Source organism: Fukomys damarensis, unplaced genomic scaffold (assembly GCF_012274545.1).
Source record: "Fukomys damarensis isolate Sample0158 unplaced genomic scaffold, DMR_v1.0_HiC HiC_scaffold_27, whole genome shotgun sequence".
Taxonomy (NCBI): Eukaryota; Metazoa; Chordata; class Mammalia; order Rodentia; family Bathyergidae; genus Fukomys; species Fukomys damarensis.
In genome coordinates, this window is record NW_022900939.1 from 32,461,893 (window position 1) to 32,480,032 (window position 18,140).

The window sequence follows — 18,140 nt, forward strand, 5'->3', positions numbered from 1 at the left end:
CCTCATGTTAGTACTGTTATCTCCAGCTTAGCATGTGTGTGAGGAATAAGTGGGAAGTGATGTTTAGCTTATATTGTTGCCTTTTTAAGTGAGGCAGTGAATGGCGCACACCTGTAATCCTAGCCCTCAGGAGGCTGAGGCAGGAGGATCGCTGTGAGTTTGAGACCAGCCTGGGCTACATAGTGAGTTCCAGGTCTGTCTCGACTGCATAGTGAGACCCTATCTCAAAAAACCAAAAAAAAAAAAAAAAAAAGGCAGTGAAATAAAAATCTTTTGAAAGTTAAGGCATACATCTGTCATCTGTTTATCCAAGACGTGTTCTAACATGCAGGTCCAGGTTATGGCTGAAGAGTCCGCATCTCTGTTAAGCTCCTATAGATTGTCAAGGACCATCATGGGAGTAATTAGAAGAAATGAATATATTGATATCTAAAGGCTTTTAGTCTTCTGACACAGTGTTTAGCTGCTAAACTAAGTAGTCCCCTAATAAATCAATAATTCAGAAATTAACATTTATTTCTGTCCTCAAATGGCTAGATATTGTAATAAAAGCTGAAGGTCTAAGTGGCCTCACAACTTCCATTTAATATTTGGTACTGTAATCTTATTGGAAATTGCTGTTTGTTAAATGTTCCACCTTGTCATATTTTTCCTATATAAAATTCAGAGACATTAATATCTGAAAGCTTAGAATGGAAGAAAAGGAAAGATGCTGTGGTACTTCTCCCATACTGTATGGCCTAATCATTTGCTCTGCTTAAGACTGTGATGTTTTTGAAGCTTTCAGAATAGGCTGAGTTTTATAGGGGTTTTTTTTCTTCTAGAGTCAGTTACTCCAGACCATTGTGATTCTGGTGTACTTAAGATTTTTCATCTTTTGTTCTCAAATTATTGTAGCAGTCCTGTTTTCCCTTCTAATCTAACATTGACTTTGAAAATCTGGTTACCAAATTTATTAGATTTTAATTAAATAAATAAACTGAGGACAAAGGGGATCTAGGATGTTTGATAGTTAAGTGTCAGATTGATGAAGTGTCTCTGAGTACACCTGTAATCACAACACTCGGGAAGCTGAGGCCGGTGGGTCACCACGAGTTTGAGGCCAGCCTGGGCTACATAGTGAGTTCAAGGCCAGCCTGAACTACACAGTGAGACCCTGTCTCAAAACCAAACCCCCCCCCAAAAAAAGTGTCTCTGTGTGAGGTTATTAGCAAAACGTTTTACTATGGTATCTCACATGAGCCGGGGATTTAGCTCAGTGGTGCTGCCTGCCTTGCAAGCACAAGGTCCTGAGTTAGATCCCCTGCACCAAAAGAAAAAAGTCTTCCTAAGATGATGTCTCACACTTGAGACAAGTCAGAGAGGTATAGGGTTTGTCCATTCCAAAAAACATGAATAAATAATAAAAAGGGTAAAATGGAAAGTTGGCAAAATATTTGAATGAGATTCTCATCTTTGCTTTTTGTGGGTGGAAGGGTAGTGGGGATTGAACTCAGGGCCTTTATCCTGAGCTATATATATAATATCCTCAAACGCCCTTTATTTTAGAGACAGTCTCGCTAAGTTCTCCATATTGGATTTAAACTTGCAGTCCTCCTACCTCAGCCACCCAGAGTGCTGGAATTACAGGCTCCCAGCTAGCTTTAATTTTTTTTTTTTAATTTGTTGTCCTTAGAGAAGGTGAGGTTGTTTCAAAAGAAGTGTTTTCTGAATGGGTATCATCAAAAATAAAAAATAATAAATGCTGATTAGGTTGAGGGGAAAAGGGGACCCTTCTACATTGTTGGTGGGTATGTAAACTAGTACAACCATCATGGAAATCATTGTGGAGTTTTTTCAAAAACTAAAAAATATAAATTTTATTGAACCCAGCTATTCCCCTTCTATACCTTATCCCAAAAGAGTTAAAATATCACATTACAGTGGTACATGCATACCCATGTTTATTTGGTACAGTTCATAATAGGTAAATCTTGGAAGTGACCTATATGTCTATCAACAAATGAATATATAAAGAAAATGTAATTACACGCAGTGGAGTACTACTGTGTCATAAAATATGATAGATTTAAGTCATTTGTAGGAGAATGGTCATACCATGAGACCATAATGTTAAGTGAAGTAAATCAAACACACAGGCTTAAACTCTGGTTTGGAACTTATATGAGAAACTCATAGTGTAAATTGAAGAGCAAAATAAAAGATTATAGGAAACGGGAGGTAGGTTTTTGCAAATGAGAAAGGGACCAGGAGATGGAGGAAGGAGGAGAAAGGGACATTAAAAGGATTGAGATGTGTTATGTTCATGCATCAGCTCCCCCAATGAATGTAATCATTATTGCTGCAAACATGTACTAATAAAAATTATAGAAAGTACTTTCTGTCATGTGAATATTGATAAGAAAATCCCTAGCTATTTTGAGATTTTTCTTTCCAGTTATTAATGAGCTTTTAGCACCAAGAGATAGAATTTACAAGATTTTTCTTTTCCTTTTGAAACATGTTTGCAATCATTGAACAGTATATTGTAGTTGAAAATTATAATAATATTAGGACACAGTTTTGTAATACTTTAAAAGGTACCATATACCCCTACATCACACCATGTACAAAAGTAACTTAGAATGATGATCAGTTTAATGTTAAACTAAAGCCAGGCATTCTTGGTACATTTCTGTAATCCCAGCACTCTGTGAGGCTGAGGCGTGACTGCAAATTCAAGCCAAGCCTGGGCAACTAAGTGATGTCCTGTCTCAAATTTTAAAAAGGATGGGGTATAACTGAATGCTCTGGGTTCAGTCCCCAGTACATCACTCCCCCCAAAGTGGTAATAATAGTAATAATTTTTTAACTAAAAACTTGCAGTGTTAGTTGAAAGTGATGCTGCATGCCTGGGAACCCAGCATTTGTGAGGCTGGGGTGAGAGAATCCCATGTTTGAGGCCAGTCTGGGAAACTTTGGGAGACCCTGTCTCAGAAAACGAAAGACTGGGCCAGGGATTTAGCTCAGTGGCCCTGTACCTGCCTTGCAAGTGCAAGGTCCCAAGTCCGATCACTGGTACAAAAAAAAAAGAAGAAGAAGACTTGAGGATGGAGCTCAGTGGTGGCTCCATCCTCAGTACTGAAAAATAGGAAAATTCTTAATCATGAAAAGACAAACCACTTAAAAAAATGAGCAAAGGCTGGATAAACATTTATCTCAAGAAGACACACAGTTGGCCAATAAGTACATGGAACAGGCTCAACATCCTTAGTCATTAGGGAGATGCAAATCAAAACCATGATTAGAGACTCCATTATGCCCTCTAAAAAGGCCATAATCCAAAGGTGGACAGAAAGAAGTATTAAGGATGACGGAGAAATTGGTGTCCTTATTTACTGCTGGGGTGTAAAATGATGTGCTCACTATGGTTTCTCATTTTCTGGTTTGCAGTGCTGGCAAATCAGACTCAGGCCTCATTCATGCGAGGCATGTGCTCTACCACTGAGCTGTATCCTCAGCATGGTGAGGTTATTTTAGAAAACATTTTGGCAGTTTCTCAGAAAGTTAAATATAAAATTAATATATGACCCAAAAATATTACACTTAGTCATTTATATACCCAGGAGAAATGAAAACATATCCACATGACAATATATACTTGAATATTTATAACATTATTCACAGTAGCAAAAAGTCAAAACAATCCAGCATCCTTGAACTAATAAAACCTGGCATATCCATACAATGGAATATTACTCAGACATAAAACGAAATATGACTTAAAACATGAGTAAACCTTGTAAACATGCTGAGGAAATTAAACCATGTACAGTAGGCTTCTTACAGATGATTCATACTAAATTTTCCATTTGTATGAAATGTCCATAATAGTTTAGAAAGTGGATTAATGATTGCCAGTGCTGAAGGATGAGAGAATGTGATAATTATTAGGGGTGAGAGTTGAAAATTTTCTGCAATTAGATAGTGATAATTTATGCACAAACTTGTGAATGTGTAAAAATGACTGAATTTTAAGTGCACTCTATGATATGTGAACTTTATCTCAAAGGTAATTTTAATGATGTATAATATATATAGTGATGTATACACTTAAGTAGGGACATGTTATTACTAGATTTGTCTTTTATGGATAATTTTAATTTCTCTTACAGCAACAAAATGGTTCAACAAGTGCCAGAAAACATCAATTTTCCTGCTGAAGAAGAAAAGATATTGCAGTTCTGGTCTGAATTTAATTGTTTTCAGGAATGCTTAAAGCAATCAAAACATAGACCAAAGTATGTGAATTTTTTTGTTTTGGAAAAGTAGAGTCCTTAAGAGTAGTTATTTCTTAGACTAAATTCCATTAAAGCAGAAACCACCTACTCATCTTTGTATCCTAGCTTTCTACGTAATGGATCCTCCATAGTAGATAAATGTTGAGTGAATAAGTTCTTTTTTCTGAGACTAGATTCAGGTTTTTTTCTTTTCTATTTTTTTTTCTTTTTATTGAGTTTATTGGTACTTTTTAGGTATACAGTACAGTTACATTCATCATTGGGATCTTTTTTTTTTTTTTTGATACCGGGAATTAAACTCAGGCCCTCGTGCTTGTGAGGCAGGTGCTGGAACCACTGAGCTAAATCCCCGACCCTATCATTGGGATCTTGTACCTTTGCTTGACAGACCTTGGTTGTCATTTTTTCCCCTTGTCCCTGCCCTCCCTTCACCCTGACTAGATTGAGTTTTAAGAGGTCATCTGACTAGAGAGCATATACCACCCTCTTCCTTTCTACCTTTCTTGTCATTCCGACCTTCAGTTAGCACTTATATGTAAGTACGAAAGGCTACTACAATACTTCCTGCCCCTAGTCTTTCTTCACCTAAAAGACCACGGTTTCTATTATGGTCTTCTATGTGTAAAAATTTTGTCTATTGCCTTGTTTTACCAAAGATCAGGATTAATAATTTGCCTTATAGGAAATTTGTCATGGGAATGATAAATGAAAAATTGATAAATCAAATGGCAGTCTCTGCAGCTGTGTCATAACTGGTGGTAGTAGCCTTTCTGAAGGCAGGACCTTCAAAAATACCTCATCAGTCAATGTCTGAATGCCCTGATTTTGGTACTTTTTTCTTCTCCCTAAATACTGTGATAGGAGCTAACCATAGAAAAATGTTCTAATTTTTTTCTGTTGTAAAATGACTTTAACATGCTTTCATTACCTCTATTAGATTTACCTTCTACGATGGCCCTCCTTTTGCAACTGGACTGCCTCACTATGGGCATATACTTGCGGGCACCATTAAAGACGTAGTCACAAGATATGCTCACCAGAGTGGGTTTCATGTTGACAGAAGATTTGGATGGGATTGTCATGGTTTACCTGTGGTATGTTTGAGTCTCTTGCCTTATAATGTTCTGATTTTTTATAAGCTTTATGTTCTATTATTATATGTTAAAGATGATTAACTTTTATTATGTATTACATTTTATTCTACTTCATTTCCATAATAATATAGTTCATTTTCTTTGTAGGTATTCTGAAAGCTAATTTTTTTAGAAAGCTGTTTTATTTTTTAGATTTAGTTGTGTTTGTTTCATAAGGTGGGTGTGTTAACAATTTTGCAACAAAATTTCAGGAATATGAAATTGACAAGACACTGGGAATCAGAGGGCCAGAGGACGTGGCCAAAATGGGGATTGCAGAGTATAACAATCAGTGCCGTTCAATTGTGATGAGATACTCTTCTGAATGGAAGGTATGGTCCATTCTTTTCAGTAAAATGAAAAGGAAGTTTAGTTTTTAAATGGGTATTGAGATGGTTTATGGTCCTTTTAGCATTTTATGAGATGTTCCTGGAAATAGGGCTGTCTCTGTGAGGTTGTGACGCCAGATGAGTTTACCCTCCTCTTTGCACTGTGTATACCTTAGAAAGATTCCTTAGCTTTCACCTGCAAACCCATCAGATTAAACTGAACCCTCTCGTTGCTGACTTCTGAGTGATTGGTTCACTTTCCATTATTTAAACTGCCTACCCACAGTATATGACAGGAGACAGTGTTGTAGCGATCAGATTTATTTATATGTTCCAGTGCAGTAATTTGGGTATTTTTTAAATTTCCAATTTGGAGCCATTCTTGTGATAGTAATTTGAGTCCCTTGTTAATACAGCAGTGTGAAGGAGCTGCAGAACTCCTGCCCTCTTGTTTTTCTGATGTGGAAACAAAGCTTCCTTTCTCCTTGCCTCTCGGATGAGATTACCATGTCTGTATAACTTAAAAGCATATCTGGCTTTTTTTACCCCGTATTCTCCATCTTCCCTTAACCTCAAAACTTGTTCAGAATTCCCTGTTCTGCCAGTTGTGTCATTTCTTCCAACTTTTAAACATTAATTCCCATGATCACTTCAGTCATATACTTAATGTATAATCATTCCTCTTGTTGTTTTGAGACAAGGTCTCACTATGCACTTCAGGCTGACCTTAAACTCAGTAGGTAGCCCCAGCTGGCCTCGAACTCACAGCGATCCTCCTACCTCAGCCTCCTGAGTGCTGGAATTAAAGGTGTGCACCACCACACCTAGCACTATACCGTCATTCTTACAGCCTCTCCTTAACTTCCACCCACTGTCTTTTCTATAGCAGTCTGCTAATCACTTTCCTTTTCATGATCTTTCCACACAGGCTCGAGTAATCTGTCTCCTACAGTTTTGTTTTCATTGTGCTTTTCCTCTGCTTAAAACCCCAGGTAGCTTCTCTTCGCTGATGTATAAAGTCTGATTTCTTCAAAATGAAAATCAGAACTCCTCAATTTTATCTCAGCCTGACTTTCTTACCTGACCAGTAAGGGAAAATGCCTTATTTTCCCTTACTGAGTAGGGCATGGTTACAGACCCTTTCTTTCCTTTAGTTGTTTTTTGTTTCTTTCTTTCTTTCTTAAATTTAAAACGCTTTTTAAAATTTTTATTTTGAAATAATTTCAGACATATTAAAAACTTGCAGATATGGTATGAAGAGCTCTTCACCAATTGCTAACATCTTCAATAATGGTAATACAATTTCAAAAGCAATAGATTAATGTCAGTTAAATATTGCAGCTTTTATTTAATATCACTCATTCTTTCATTAATTTTTATTTTTGATCCAAGATCCACTCCGGGATCACACATTGCCTTTAGATATTGTCTTCTTAGTCTCCTTCAATATGGAACGTTCATTCAGCCCTTCTTTGTCTATCATGATCTTGTCACTTTTTTTTTTTTAAAGTGCAAACCAATTATTTGATAGCATGTCCCTCAATGTTTAATGTTTTCTTATAATTCAAGTAATGCATCTTGGTAAGAATACCTCAGAAGTCTCATCGATAACTTTGTTCACTAATTAAGTTGTTTTCTGTGTCAGGTTTCTCCTTTATAAAGTTGCAGTTTTTACTTTTAGCTAGTAAGTACCTGGTAGAAAAATTCTTTGCAAATATTCTTTTTCTTAATGATACTTCCACTCGTTAATTTTACCATCCATATACTCTTGTTAATAACAATTATACCTGTGTTGCCAAATGGTCCTTTTTATATAAATGAATATTAATGAATAGACCCTTGATTTACAACCGGGCTGACCTATGAACAACTTGGATTATGATCAGAATTTTAGTTTTAAGTTATAATCTTAAGTTGTTGCCCAAATGCTGAACTGCTTATGCTTCCAGATGGTCTTAGATACAGATCTAACCCTTAAAGAGTTCCAAAAGGAGAATTACAACATCCTTTCCTGTACAGGGTTAATTGAGAAATCCTGGGCCATGTCTAAGGTCACTGAGATCTGCCTATAGACAGGAGAGAGTCTTTGAGGGCTGTGTAGAGAAGCCTGAGCCTTTGATTGACAACTTGAATTACAACCAGCCCTCAGGAACAAATTGAGTTTGTAAGTCAAGGGTCTACTACTTATAACTTCTTTGTATAATGCCAAAAAACCTGGATCTTAACTTTACATAGTATTTTCTTTGAAATGCTGATTTACTTTAACCCTTGGTAGTTCTGATTTCCTAAAATTTTACATGATGACGGTGCGAGTAAACAACACACATTGGTGTATAAGAACAAATAACATTGCCTAATGCTACTCTAATATTCATACTTTTAAAGTCTATTATTACCAGACTTGGCCGATGGATTGACTTTGACAACGACTACAAAACTCTATATCCACAATTCATGGAATCTGTCTGGTAGGTTTCTTTTAAATTGCAAATATGATGGATATGCTGCTGTATTTGTCAATGAAGAGGTGTGTTAGCATGAATTAGTTTGTTTTTGAGATCCAGCTGTCAGGAGCAGGTGTGTTTTGGATTTGATAAATATACTATCATATCCATATATTTTGTTTGTTTGTTTATTTTGCTTTTTGTTTTTGGTACCGGGGATTGAGCTTGGGTCCTTGTGCTTGCCAGGCAGTTAGCAGAACCACTGAGCTAAATCCCTGGCCCGTATCCATATATTCTTTAGGATATAAATAAACTCAGTAGGTTGAACACCAACATATAATCAAATACATTAGCATTTCTGCCTCATTAAGTAGAATAAAGAATATGAATGGATAAAGCTATTTTGCCAAATTTAGGAAAAATTAGGTTTTTTTGTTTTGTTTTGTTTTGTTTTTTTGTTTTTGTTTTTTTTGAGACAAGGTCTCACTATGTAGTTGAGACTGACCTGGAACTCACTATGTAGCCCAGCCTGGTCTCGAACTCACAGCGATCCTCCTGCCTCGGCCTCCCGAGTGCTGGGATTACAGGCATGAGCCACCATGCCTGGCAGTAGGAAAAATTAGTTTTTAGAAGTAGTTTTCCTTATTTTTTTTTTTTAAGGAATTAACCCTGAAAAACTATATTTGAATTTAATGCTGAGTAATCCTTTATAGTGAAGTCACTATCCCATAAAGTTCCAAATTAAATTAAATTTATTTCTTTTTATTATCATAAGACAGTGGAAATAATGCCAGCCTGGGTTTTTTTTTTTTTTTTTTTTTTTTTTTTTTGTCGGGGGATCAAACTCAAACTGCTTGCAAGGCAGGCGGCAGAACCACTGAGCTAAATCTCTGGCCCTATAATGCCAATCTTGATAGCTGCTTTAACTTGGACCTTCTAGTAGTCTGGTAATCATTACTGATCATGCAAGTATCAATATTATGGTTGCTGGGCCAGTGATTTAGCTCAGTGGTGCCTCCTCCTGCCTTGCAAGTACAAGGTCCTGAGTTCTATCCCCAGTACCAAAGAAAAATCACCCAGAAAGTACCAATATTATGTTGGCAAAATGCCCCTATATATAACTTAGCCTGGAGGAAATCCTGTTTTTATTAAATTATGTATAAAAGTATAGGTGAGTTACAAAGCTATTTTGTAAGGTGCTGTTTCTTTGCCTGACTTTGTAAATATTTGTGGCTTTTACTGCCTTATCTACCTATTCCCATTTCTCGAGGATCTCGGTTCCTCGGGACAGTTTCTCAGACCCCCTTACTGATATCCCCTTGTGGCCATACCCCGAGGCCTGTGTACCCAGGAGTGGAGAGCCAGTGAGGCTATCTCACAACAGATTTTGGAGAGGCTGTTCCTAGTTCACTGAAGAGCTGGAGTTGCCATGACTAGAGAGAGCATCTGAAGACCAGGTTTTGTGTTAAGCATGTCAAAAAAAAAGTTCTAGATCAGAGTTATTGAGCTCTTAAATGCCTTCTGCCTCAGCCTCCCAATGGCTGGAACTAAGGGCAAGTGCCACCACACCCAGATAAATGTTTAGGTCTTTAATTCAAGTTAAAAGTTACATGTTGCTAGCACCTACTGTGTTAGTCACTATAGTTATGCATGTTCCTTTTTTTTTTTTTGGTACTGGGGATTGAACTCGGGTCCTTGTTGCGAGGCAATTGGTGGAACCACTGAGCTAAATCCCCAGCCCTAGTCAGTGTAGTTGTAACTTCTATTTCTTAGTTTATATTAAATGCCTGTAATACCAGCACTTTGGAGGATCACTGCTAACCTGGGCTACATAGTTCAAGGCACCCTACATTTTATATATAGCAAGACTCTGTCTCAAAAAATAAAATAAAATGTGCTTATATCAGGAGGCAAATAGTTTTTAAAGCCTCATGGCATTAGAACATTTGTTATTTGTAAGGAGTATGTTGGCATATAAATAAGATACCTACACAGATGGTGATTTCAAAAATGATAGGAGATAGCTTTAAATATCGTAGCAATAGTAGAGGTGGGGCCTGGGGATTTAGCTTGGTGCCACCACCTGCCTTGCAAGTGCAAGGTCCTCAGTTCGATCCCCAGTACCAAAAAAAAGAAAAAAAAAAATAGTGGTGATGTTAGATTGAGTTGATACTTTGGAGGATATAAAGCATTTCCATATAAATTTTCCCAGAATCAGCCCAGGGACTTAGCTCACTGGTTCCGCTGCCTGCCTTGCAAGCATAAGGGCCGGAGTTCGATCCCTGTTACCGAAGAATAAAAAAAATTTTTTTTCCCAGAATCCTGCCCTTTGAGTTAGTTATCTTTTGAGGTCAAAGGAAGTGGTTGTGACTTGTCTGAGATTGCACAGCTCATTGTGTAGCTCTTTAAAACTGGCTGTTAGTATATCAGTTCTAGTATTCTCCCTCTACTCTATCATAAATGTCCTTGTATCAAAGGATATTTAAAATTTTTATTTCAACTTTGGAAATTTGTTTTGAAATATTTTTTCAGCTCTGTTAAAGGCTCAAGGATAACATGAAGAAACATACGTTTTCTTCATAAATTGTGATTTTCACAAATGGGAGAGAATTTAGTTTATTATGCCATACATACATGAATTAGAATATAAGGATAAAAAGTCTAAAGGCAAAATTAAATAAAAGTTTCTGTTAATTTACTAAGTTGTCAAAGCAGGGAGGAGTGATTGTTATCATTGATGTCTGCAGTATCCAGGAACACTTAGCTGCCTATGCTTCCGAGGAAAATCAGAGTGGTCAGGCAAGCTGACATGGAAGGAAAAACTAGAGGAGTTAAGAAGCTCTTCCTACAACCGCAAAAATAACCCCTGTAGAGCTTTAACTGATCTTGTCCTGTGTTACCAGCACGAGACAGACTTCTCCCCCAAGTGACCAAATACCCTCTTCTAGGTGAAACTTCTCTCTCCCCTTCCTTATGCCCAGTAAACTCCTTGGAACACCCTGAGATAACAAAAGTTAAATGCTCAGTTTTTATTAACTGTGGGAGATATTTGATCCTAATCCCAGTGGTTTGTAGTTTTAATTTGCTGGGGTTTTTTTTTGTTGTTTTCGTTCTTTTTGGTACTGGGGATTGAACTTGGGTCCTTGTGCTTGCAAGGCAGGCCACCAAACCACTGAGCTAAATCCCCAGCTCTTAATTTGCTGTTTTTAAACTGCCCATTATATTAAAATTTAAACAGTACACCAGAAAGCTATATAATGGAAAATCTCCATATGCCAACTTCATTAACATGTTCGTAAAAGTCTGTATTTTTCAACATCTCTGAAAACATGTAAGTATGTATGTTGACTTGTGCAGATTTCTATCATTGGTATGTCATTGTGCAGCATGGTCTATTGGATGCTTCACATTTTATTATGAACATCTTTCATGTGAATAGATAGCTTTTTTTTTTTGTCTGTATAATGTCTCATCATACTAATTTGTTGGAATTTACTGGGTAGTCTCCAAATTAGAAACCTTTTTTCACTTCTTCGGCAGACAAATTCTGAACAGAAAATGATGTAAATATCTGCCATTGAGAGTAATAGATTTTTGTTGTTATATAATTAAAACTCCATCTGTTAACTTGCCAGGTGGGTGTTCAAACAACTCTATGATAAAGGCCTTGTTTACAGAGGTGTGAAAGTCATGCCCTTCTCCACGGCTTGTAATACTCCACTTTCCAACTTTGAGGCACACCAAAATTACAAGGTATGTGAAATACTGGGTTATATCCCTCTTAGCACTGACATATGCGCATGGAGGGTGAGTGGTTGTGTTTTCCCGTGTGGCTTGTTAACCTGGGGCGTCTGTCACATGAAGAGCTGCGTTCCCAGCTCTTCTTTATTTTGAGACAGGGTCTCACTAAGTTTCAATGTATAAATCTGGTTTTGGTTGATTTGTGTTATAGAGTGATCTTCTCTAACCTGGAGCTATTTATTTTTAAATCTTTGATATTTTCATTTTAAGTTTGCTTTAGACTTAGAGCCAGTCATCTATTTAGTGAGCTAAAATGATGATTGGCTTATTATAATTTCAAATACATAGTGTTTCAGGATGATTCTTTTTAATATTGTAGGGGAAAACAACTGTTTTCCAAACATTATTTGTTCTTTTGAAAGTCCGCAGATATCTTAAAACACTATATTTGTGGATTCTGTGTATGTACACATGTGTATGTATTCAACGCTGGAGATTGAACCCAGCACCTTCACATCAAGCTGTATTCCCAGCCATTTTTTAATTTCATTTGCTGTTTCCCAAGCTTTCTTCAAACTTTTGATCTTGTTGCCTCAGGCCCCCAAGGTGCCAGGGAAATAGACATGTATGATTCCACTCAGCTATTTGTAACTCCTACATCATTTATTTAAATGTTGAAAAATTTGGTGTGGAATTTCTTGCTTTATTTTTTTTATAAATGTGACAAAATGTAAATGATTTTTTTTTTTTTTTTGGCAGTACCAGGAGATCAAACACAGAACACGTTGCCACTGAGCTAAAACACAGAACACGTTGCCACTGAGCTAAATCACTGGCCCTATAAATGATTTTTTAAAAACTTCATTTCATCCTAAAATTTATGCCACTGAATTTTTTTTTTTTTTTTTGGATGTTTATTATGGAGTTGTAAAACACTACCTCATTTTATTTCAGGATGTTCAAGATCCTTCAGTATTTGTAACTTTCCCTTTGGAAGAAGATGAAAATACATCTTTGGTTGCTTGGACAACCACTCCCTGGACTCTACCTAGTAATCTTGCTCTCTGTGTTAATCCAGATATGGTATATGTAAAGGTTAAAGGTAAGTCAGACTGATTACATGTCACCAAAATGAATAAGATAATTTTACTTGAGGGAAAACTGGTAAAAGCTCACACATCTTCCTTGAGTGAAACAAATCTTCCACAAGAATTTTACTTAATCAGAAAGATAAGCCCTACAAAGTTCTTTCATCAAAAATGACTTTAACAGTAACTTTAAAAGAAAAGAATTTAAAAGTAACACAAAAATCAAAATAGTACTGAGATGTTAAAAAAAAAAAAAAAGGTAAAATTTCATTATAATTTCCAGTTGGTAGTGTATTTTATTTTTATTTTTTTGGCACTGGATCGAACTCCGGCCCTTGCACTTGCGAGGCAGGCAGCGGAACCACTGTGTCAAACCCCCAGCATGTAGTGTATTTTAACACATCCTGCTCTTGTTACAGATGAAGAATCTCAGAGTCAGAGAAAGGGGTTTCTGTCATTATTGGCATTGATGCCAAAACATGAGAACTTTGTGCCTCTCAGATATTTCCTAGTAAAGTTATCATAGTCTCAACTAGGTCCTTCCATACAGATTTATACGATAAAAAAAAGGTTGGTACTTTGTGAACAAAGATACTTTCAGGTCTGGATTGTTTATCGTAATGGAAAAGGAAATAGAGAAGAGGAAAAATTATCTGCCAGAGAAAAATGCTGTGGTAGAGCTGCTATGGAAAACAGTATGACGTTTATTCAGAAAGTTGAACATAGAATTATGAACATCTACCAACTCTGCACAATGAATTTAGTCATGTACTATGAGCATATGATAATTAGACCCAGAATTTTTTTTAAAAGGAAAGAAATCGTGATTCATGCTACAACTAGTTGATAAGCCGGTCACCAAAGGACAGATATATAGGATTCCACTCATCTGAGATACCTAGAGTAGTCAAGGTCAGAGAGAAAAAAGTACAGTGGTGATTAGGGGAGGATATTTTGAGGGAACAGAGAGATATGTTTAATGGGTACAGTGTTTCAGTTTCTGATAATGGCAGTGTTTTGGCTAAAGATAATACTATACAACATTGTGAATATATTTAATGACACAAATGGTTAAAATTGATTTTTATAAAATGAAGAATAGTCAACTTGATTCATACTAGCTTGCGCTGTCAAGGAGAAAGTGTGAGAGGGAACTGGAGAGTAGTGGAAGGTCAGAAAAAGGATTTCTTTGAGTCTCCCTAGAAGCTGGAAAGACCAAGATTTGGTCTCCATGTTGGCTGTTGGGAAGAACTGTTGTCTGCACGGGAACCTGTGCTAGGTGTCTGATTGCTTCTCTGGGCCACATGTGATCCGATCTGTACAGTTTTCCTGTGTCCTGGGTCACTGGCCTTTTGTACTGAGCCTGGCAGCCAGAGGGCCATCTGACAAAGATTTCAAATACATCATGCCTCTGCCCACACACCATACTTGTTTTTTCAAACTGTGCATGGCATGTCTCTTTTGATGTTAGAGGTAAGGTGTAGCAGCATTATTTATAGCAACTTTTCATCGAATCATAAAAGCCTTTGTAATGATCTGTAGATTCCCTTTTCCCTTATCTTTCTTGCCTTTCCTTTATTTTTGGTGAAATCAACCCAGATCCTCACAAAGGCTAAGATTCTGCCCATGAGCTATATCCCAGGGCCCCCTTTTTCTTACTGTGAGCTGAGTACATGAGATAGGCTCAGGTAAATTGTAGTATGTTCATACTTTATAGGTTAGTGTTTACGTTGGGCTAGATTTTCATAGGGCAATTTTTTTAGTATCAATTTTTGATTCTTCATAAATTTGGTCTAGCTTTGGAATTCCTGGTATAGGATCCTCCAGAAATGCTCTTAATGAGGGTACACAGATTCATACATTATCTCACTGCATAATAATGAAAATTTAAAGTAATTTAAATGTGTATTAGTCAATTTGTTAGAAACAGTTTGTACCTCCATAAAATGGAGTTCAGTAAACTATTTTTTAAAATAATAAAATTTATATCTATATGGAAAGATGTTTACAGTATATTGTGGGAATACAAGATATAAAACTGTAGAGTATTCATAATTGTTTTAAAAGTAAAAAGAATTCCACATACTTAGATTAATTTGTTACATATGCGCAGAAAAGTATCTGAATAAATAGACTATATTTGAGGGGCTGGAATCAAAAGAGACTTACTTTGTGAGATATTTAGTTGACTAATACGGTGTTTGTTACTGGTGTAGTGGTGCTGGGCTCAAACCCAGGACTTCATGCATGACAGGCGAGCACTCTACAACGTAGCTGTACTCCCAGCCTCAGTGTTAAAATTTTTAAACATTGACAAAATTACCTCGAGGAGGAAAAAATAAAGATTAATTTCCTTAAAATAGATAAGGGTGCAACTGGTGTCTCAGCTGCCTACCTGCTGTGGATGTCTGTGTGTTACACTCATCTGGGAAGCAACGTAGTGTGCTCTGCCATGCTCCTGTGTGAGTGCTAGGCATACTACGTACTGCAGGTGATGCAGGAACTCCAGCAAAAAGTATCACTGAGATCCACTTTTTCCCTTGTTCTCATAGATATTGCCAGACGAAAATTACTCATTTTAATGGAAGCCAGATTATCAGCCCTCTATAAGTTGGAGAGTGACTATGAGATCCTTGAAAGGTGATTTTTCAAACAGCTAATATGTGTGTCTGTCTGTATGTCGTTAGTATAAAAAGAATCAAGGTTTATTCATTATTTTAAAGCTGTATAATTCAAGTTGAATTTTTAGTCCTGAGTCTGTTCAAATCACACATTCCTGCAATCATGATAGAGCAGTAAACTGAGGGCGTGGTGACTTGTTGTGGCTGCAGCCTCATTTCTCTGATTTTTTTACCATGATTATTGATTCTCCTTTCTCCTTTTTCCAGATTTCCTGGTGTCTATCTCAAAGGCAAGAAATACAAGCCCTTGTTCGACTATTTTCTGAAGGTAAGCCCAGGTACTGCTATGCAGAGGCTCCCCACATGCATTTCTTTGATACCTGGAAGAAAGTTCTAAGTGGAATTCTCATTGTCAGTAAGTCATGAAATGGTAGCCTGGATCCAAAAGTGTGCATTGATATTAACAAAATTGAATTATGTTGAGAATCATAGAGCTGTTTTACATGATTTTCATTTTCTGACACTGGAGAATACACAGCTATAGTCGCAAAACCTACCACTACCAAAGCAAAGTCACGCAGAAATTCTTCATTAGTTCTTAAATGTTTTGGAATAAGATAATGAGCAACACCCTTTGGCCTGGCTTTCTGTGCTATTTGGAAGTTATAATGAGTTGGACATAATCATAGGACAAAACATCTGCTGACCCTACTGTTGTTGCTGTTGAGTGTGGGGTGAGGTTGATTGATGCCGGTGAACTCTGTTGTTTGGGCCCTAGCCAGTGTATCTCTCGTCTCTATTCCCTTTCTTCACCCTGAGTGTTTTTCATAGTCTCTATCTCTCACTTAATGGCCTTTGTCCTCTTTCCTTGTTACTACCTAACATTTCTATGTACTCTGTCTTCATTCAGTCTCTTCCCCACAAGCCTTTAGTCTTCTGCCAGCATTTATGAGTAGCCTTTATCCTGCTTCCCAGCAGGCCTGATTCCTAATCACATTTCCAGAGTCACCCTTTCCTTTCCTGCTTCCCTGTATTTTTAAAGTTTTCTTCCCATTTTAAATATCCTTCCCCTTTTGTTGTATCTTCTGGGTACAAACCGTCTTTCAAGTCTGAACACAGATGCCATCTGAAAGACGTAGTCTCTGAAACATCTCTTTGGCTTCTTCACTGCATTCTTTTGTATGTCTTAACATTTTCTTGTCTAAAACCTCTTCCCCCGGACAGTGGCTGTTTACTTTCTAAATGACAGCCTATTAAGAACCAAGGCAATCTGCCACCTGCCTCACAAATGGAAGGTCTGGAGTTCGATCCCCAGTACCAAAAAAAAAAAAGTACAAGGCAAGCTTGGCCCTCAAAAAGGACACATGAACATATTAGAGAGGGACTTCTGCTTAAGTCAGAGGTCTTTCTGCAGTACACACTCCAAACTTACTCAGATTGGACAATGCTGGCCCATAAAATAAATGTCTTAGACTTCCACTGAAACTTTAGGTGGACCTTTCCTGTTTCTTAACTGGGGACATAATCACCTGATGTACCCCTGAAATACACAAGTTCTAAAATGTTAAGTGAAGCTGTGATGTAGATGTTGCTGGTGGGGCAGTGCTGTGGCTCTTAGTGTTTGCTGACCTGGCTGAGGAGATGGTGTGGCCTGGGTGTGAGCTTTCTTCTATTGTTCTTAGACCCCATGGGAATCACTGTGTGTGCATCTGACTAAGAACCCATATTCCTACTCCAGGTTTAAACTACCATCTCACATCTTCCAAAGTGCTTCAGGGTGATTGAACTTGTAGTAGTTGAAAACTCACAGTTATTTTTAAGTTTAATTGTAAGTTCTAAAGAAGCAGAGTGCTGTGATGCAGTTGGAAATAGTGTTGTTATTCAGAACTGGAAAACCTTGCTACAGATCCAGCTACACTGCTGTGGAGGGCAAGTCATTTATCTTTATTCTGAATTTGCTCATTTCTAATATTTTAAAAGCCAGAATATTTCTAAAGTGTGAGGAAAAATAAGACCTTTTTCATAGGACTATTGGGGTGAAATATGAAAGCACTTTGTATCAGTGCTGAGAGGTAGGACAGCACAAGGCCAGTGTGGCTGAAACCAAGGATGTGTGCAAAGAACTATGAAGAGATGAGAATAGGTCTTGCATTCTCTGTGTTAACCTGATGATATGACTGCTGCAAAGAAAACTGGATTAAACACTTTTCCCGCTGAGCCTTAGAATTTGCAGCTCTTTGGTTTCCCACTTGTTCCTGTGGAGGTTTTCCTTTAATGACTGAGTAGCTTCAGCCAGGTTTAAGGGAAAAGGAAAGTACCTGCAGTAGATGAAAATAAACCAAGAAGTGAATGATTCATGGTGAGTGATCATGCTTTCTGAGGCTAGATGCCAGATTCATGCTGGGGCAAGGGTAGGCTTGGAAGAGCTAGTGAGAAAGTTAGGTAGCCAAAAGAAGTTAGAAATTTTCATGTGTAAGTCTTTTTTTTTTTTTTTTTTTTTTTTT

At 37.2% G+C, this 18,140-nt stretch overlaps 1 protein-coding gene across 1 annotated transcript in view; it reads left to right on the forward strand.

Annotated features, from left to right (window-relative positions):
- Iars1 (isoleucyl-tRNA synthetase 1) overlaps positions 1-18,140 on the forward strand; it is a 75,380-nt gene that overhangs the window by 796 nt on the left and 56,444 nt on the right. The window contains exons 2-9 of the mRNA XM_010610586.2: positions 4,155-4,280; positions 5,218-5,374; positions 5,626-5,745; positions 8,128-8,210; positions 11,822-11,939; positions 12,882-13,029; positions 15,568-15,655; positions 15,904-15,964. Of these exons, the coding sequence (XP_010608888.1) occupies positions 4,162-4,280; positions 5,218-5,374; positions 5,626-5,745; positions 8,128-8,210; positions 11,822-11,939; positions 12,882-13,029; positions 15,568-15,655; positions 15,904-15,964 (894 nt within the window). The 5' untranslated portion in view covers positions 4,155-4,161. The remainder of the gene's footprint in view (positions 1-4,154; positions 4,281-5,217; positions 5,375-5,625; positions 5,746-8,127; positions 8,211-11,821; positions 11,940-12,881; positions 13,030-15,567; positions 15,656-15,903; positions 15,965-18,140) is intronic.